The 4,555-nt window shown below is 34.7% G+C and overlaps 1 protein-coding gene across 2 annotated transcripts in view; it reads right to left on the bottom strand.

Annotated features, from left to right (window-relative positions):
• Nucleotides 1–798: 798 nt before the first annotated feature.
• LOC137489791 (suppressor APC domain-containing protein 1) overlaps nucleotides 799–4,555 on the bottom strand; it is a 57,735-nt gene continuing 53,978 nt past the window's right edge. For both annotated transcript variants that reach the window (XM_073949017.1, XM_021475312.3), the window contains one exon: nucleotides 799–1,764. In XM_073949017.1, the coding sequence (XP_073805118.1) occupies nucleotides 1,618–1,764 (147 nt within the window). In that variant the 3' untranslated portion in view covers nucleotides 799–1,617. The remainder of the gene's footprint in view (nucleotides 1,765–4,555) is intronic.

Below are 4,555 nucleotides of genomic sequence, written 5' to 3' on the forward strand. Positions count from 1 at the left end.
CGGTAAATTTATGTGATTTAATGTCCGAAATTTTACGGTAAATTTCTGCGATTTAATGTCCGTTATTTTACAATAAATTTTTGTAAATGAATGTCCGTTATTTTATGATAAATTTCTGTACATTTATTGTCCGTTATTTTACAATCAATTTTTGTAAATTAAGGTCCGTTATTTTACGGTAAATTTCTGTAATTTATTATCCATTATTTTATGGTAAATTTTTGTAGTTTAATATCCCTTATTTTACCGTAAGTTTCTGTAATTTAATGTTCGTTATTTTATGGTAAATTTCTGTAATTTAATGTCCATTATTTTACGGTAAATTTCTGTACATTTAATGTCCGTTATTTTACGGTAAATTTCTGTAATTTAATATCCGTTATTTTACGGTAAATTTATGTGATTTAATGTCCGATATTTTACGGTAAATTTCTGCGATTTAATGTCCGTTATTTTACAATAATTTTCTGTAAATGAATGTCCGTTATTTTATGATAAATTTTTGTACATTTTTTTTCCGTTATTTTACAGTAAATTTTTGTAAGTTAAGGTCCGTTATTTTACGGTAAGTTTCTGTAAATTATTGTCCGTTTTTTATGGTATATTTCTGTAATTTAATAACTGTTATTTTATGGTAAATTTCTGCGATTTAATGTTCGCTATTTTACAATAAATTTCTGTAAATTAATGTTCGTCATTTTACTGTAAGTTTCTGTAATTTAATGTCCATTATTTTACAATAAATTTCTGTAATTTAATATCCATTATTTTACGGTAAATTTCTGTACATTTAAGTCCGTTATTTTACGGTAAATTTCTGCTATTTAATGTGGGGTATTTTAAGGTAAATTTTAGTGATTTAATGTCCGTTATTTTATGGTAAATTTCAGCGATTTAATGTCCGTTATTTTACGGTAAATTTCAGCGATTTAATGTCCGTTATTATATGGTAAATTTCTGCGATTTAATGTCCGTTATTTTATGGTAAGTTTCTGTAAATTAATGTTCGTTATTTTACGGTAAATTTCAGCGATTTAATGTACGTTATTTTATGGTAAATTTCTGCAATATAATGTCCGTTATTTTATGGTAAGTTTCTGTAAATTAATGTCTGTTATTTTATGGTAAATTTCTGCGATATAATGCCCGTTATTTTATGATAAGTTTCTGTAAATTAATGTCTGTTATTTTACGGAAAAATTCTGCGATATAATGTCCGTTATTTTATGATAAGTTTCTGTAAATTAATGTCTGTTATTTTATGGTAAATTTCTGTAGTTTCATATCCGTTATTTTACGGTAAATTCCTGTAAATTAATGTCCATTATTTTATGGTAAATCTCTGTAAATTAATGTCTGTTATTGTATGGTGAATTTCTGTTAATTAATGTTCTTTATTTTACCGTAAATTTCTGTAATTAAATATCTGTTACTTTATGGTTAGTTTCTGTAAATTAATGTCCGTTATTTTACAAAAATTTTCTGTAATAAAATATCTGTTATTTCACAGTAAATTTCTGTAGTTTCATATCCTGTAGTTTCAATTTCTGTAGTTTCATACTCATATCTGTATTTCATATGTAGTTTTCATATTCTGTAGTTTCAATTTCTGTAGTTTCATATCATGGCATTGCTCCAGCGAATGTCCCAGTCTGAGCCTCCATTCTCCTCAGGGTTAATCCAGATAGAGGAATCCGTCATCAGACTGCCCAAACTCCCATTCACACGCTGCAGACTTGAGCGCAAAGCACAGGACCACCTACCCTGTAAAGCACAGCAACATCATTCACAGTTCTTACAACAGATAAATGGCCCAAAATGACTGATAGCTCTGTCGTAAAAGGCTGAAAGCTCAACCCTAAATGACTAATAACTCCGCCCTAAAAAAGACTGATAGCTCTGCCCTAAATGACTGATAACTCCGCCCTAAAAATAGACTAATAACCCTAAATGACTGATAGCTCTATCATAAAAAAAGACAACTCCGCCCTTAAAGACTAATAACTCCGCCCTAAAAAAAGACTGATAACTCCATCCCAAATAAGACTAATAGCTCTGCCCTAAATGTCTTATAGCTCCGCCCTAAAAATGATAACTCCGCCCTATAAAGACTGGTAACTCCGCCCTAAAATGACTGAAAGCTCTGCTGTAAAAGACTAATAACTTTGCCCTGGAAAAAGACTGATAACTACGCCCTAAAAAATTTAGACTATAGCCCTAAATGACTGATAGCTCCATCATAAAAAAGATAACTCTGCCCTTAAAGACTAATAACTCCGCCCTAAAGACTGATAACTCCACCATAAAAGACTGATAACTCCACCCTAAAATGAATGATAACTCCACCCTAAAGAACTGATAGCTCCGCCCTAAAAAAAGACCGATAACTTTACCTTAAAAAAATGATGATTCCGCCCCCTAAAAAAGAATAACTCCGCCCTAAAAAGACTGATAACTCTGCCCTAAAAGACTGATAGCTCTGCCCTAAATGACTGATAGCTCCGGCCTAAAAGACTGATAGCTCCGCCCCAAATGTCTTATGGCTCCACCTTAAAAAGATAACTCCGCCTTAAAAGATTAATAAATCTGCCCTAAAAGACTGATAACTCCACCCTAAGACTGATAACCCCGCCCTCAAAGTCTGATAACTCCACCTTAAAAGATTGATAAATCTGCCCAAAGAGAGTGATAACTCCGCCCTTAAAAAAGAATAACTCTGCCCTAAAAAGAATGATAACTCTGCCATAAAATACTGATAGCTCCGCCCTAAAAAAAAGACTGATAGTTCCGCCCTAAAAGATTGATAACTCCACCCTAAAAGACTGATAACTCCACCCTAAGAAAGAATGAAAACTCTGCCCTAAAAGACTGATAACTCCACCCTAAAAAAAGACTGATAACTCCACCCTAAAAAAAGAATGATAACTCCGCCCTAAAAGACTGATAACTCCGCCCTTAAAAGACGAATACCTCTGCCCTACATGACTGATAGCTCCGCCCTCAAAAAAAGACTGAAAACTCCGCCCTAAAAAGACTAATAGCTCCGCCCTAAAAAGACTGGTAACTCCGCCCTAAAATGACTGAAAGCTCTGCTGTAAAAGACTAATAACTTTGCCCTAAAATTAGACTGCTAACTCCGCCCTAAAAAATAGACTATAGCCCTAAATGACTGATTTTTATTTATTTATAAATGACTGATAATTATGATCCATCATAAAAAAAGATAACTCCACCCTTAAAGACTTATAACTCCGCCCTAAAAAAGACTGATAACTCCATCCCAAATAAGACTGATAGCTCCGCCCTAAATGACGGATAGCTCTGCTGTAAAAGACTGATAACTCTGCCCTAAAATTAATGATAACTCCACCTTAAAGAACTGATAGCTCCACCCTAAAAAAAAGACTGATAACTTTACCCTAAAAAAATGATTATTCCGCCCCCTAAAAAAGAATGATAACTTTGCCCTAAATGACTGATAGCTCTGCTGTGAAAGACTGATAACTCTGCCCTAAAAGACTGATAGCTCCACCCTAAAAGACTGATAGCTCCACCCTAAAAGACTGATAGCTCTGCCCTAAAATACTGATAGCTCTGCCCTAAAAAAGACTGATAGCTCTGCCCTAAAATACTGATAGCTCTGCCCTAAAAAAGACTGATAGCTCTGCCCAAAAATACTGATAGCTCTGCCCAAAAATACTGATAGCTCTGCCCTAAATCAGTGGTTCTCAAAGTGGGGGTCGGGACCCCTTGAGGGGTCGCAGAACAATGAAGGGGGGTCACCTGGTGATTTCCAAAAATCTATTTATTATTATTATTAGACCATATGAATTACCATATTTTATCCATAACCAACTGAAGAGAAAAAAACAGCCATTTATTGTTACTATAATAGCTTATTTACTTGTTCTATTGGATTGCGACCCCTGGGGTAAATACATTATATTAAAGACAGCAATAGTGTCAGATGCAGCAGATTGACTTTATAACACCAGGTTAAACTTTCTGGCCCATTTACAGCACTGAAATACATTTTAAAAATTAAACGAAGAATAGACTTTGGTCTATTGGTGTGCGTGTGTGTGTGCCATTGCATGCAAGTTTTCTGTATTTATAACCACCTCAGAGGATATTGGGGGTCGCGAGTCACTGGCATTGTTATGTTAGGGGTCGCGTGCTAAAAAGTTTGGGAACCCCTGCCCTAAATGACTGATAGCTCCGGCCTAAAAGACTGATAGCTCCGCCCCAAATGTCTTATAGCTCCGCCCTAAAAAGATAATTCCGCCCTAAAAAGACTGGTAACTCCACCCTAAAGGTCTTATAACTCCACCTTAAAAGATTGATAAATCTGTCCTAAGAGAGTGATAACTCCGCCCTAAAAAAAGAATAACTGCCCTAAAAAGAATAACTCCGCCCTAAAATACTGATAGCTCCACCCTAAAAAAAGACTGATAGTTCCGCCCTAAAAGATTGATGACTGCGCCCTTAAAGACTGATAACTCCACCCTAAGAAAGAATGAAAACTCTGCCGTAAAAGACTGATAACTCCGCCCTA

This window comes from Danio rerio, chromosome 4 (assembly GCF_049306965.1).
Source record: "Danio rerio strain Tuebingen ecotype United States chromosome 4, GRCz12tu, whole genome shotgun sequence".
Lineage (NCBI taxonomy): Eukaryota > Metazoa > Chordata > Actinopteri > Cypriniformes > Danionidae > Danio > Danio rerio.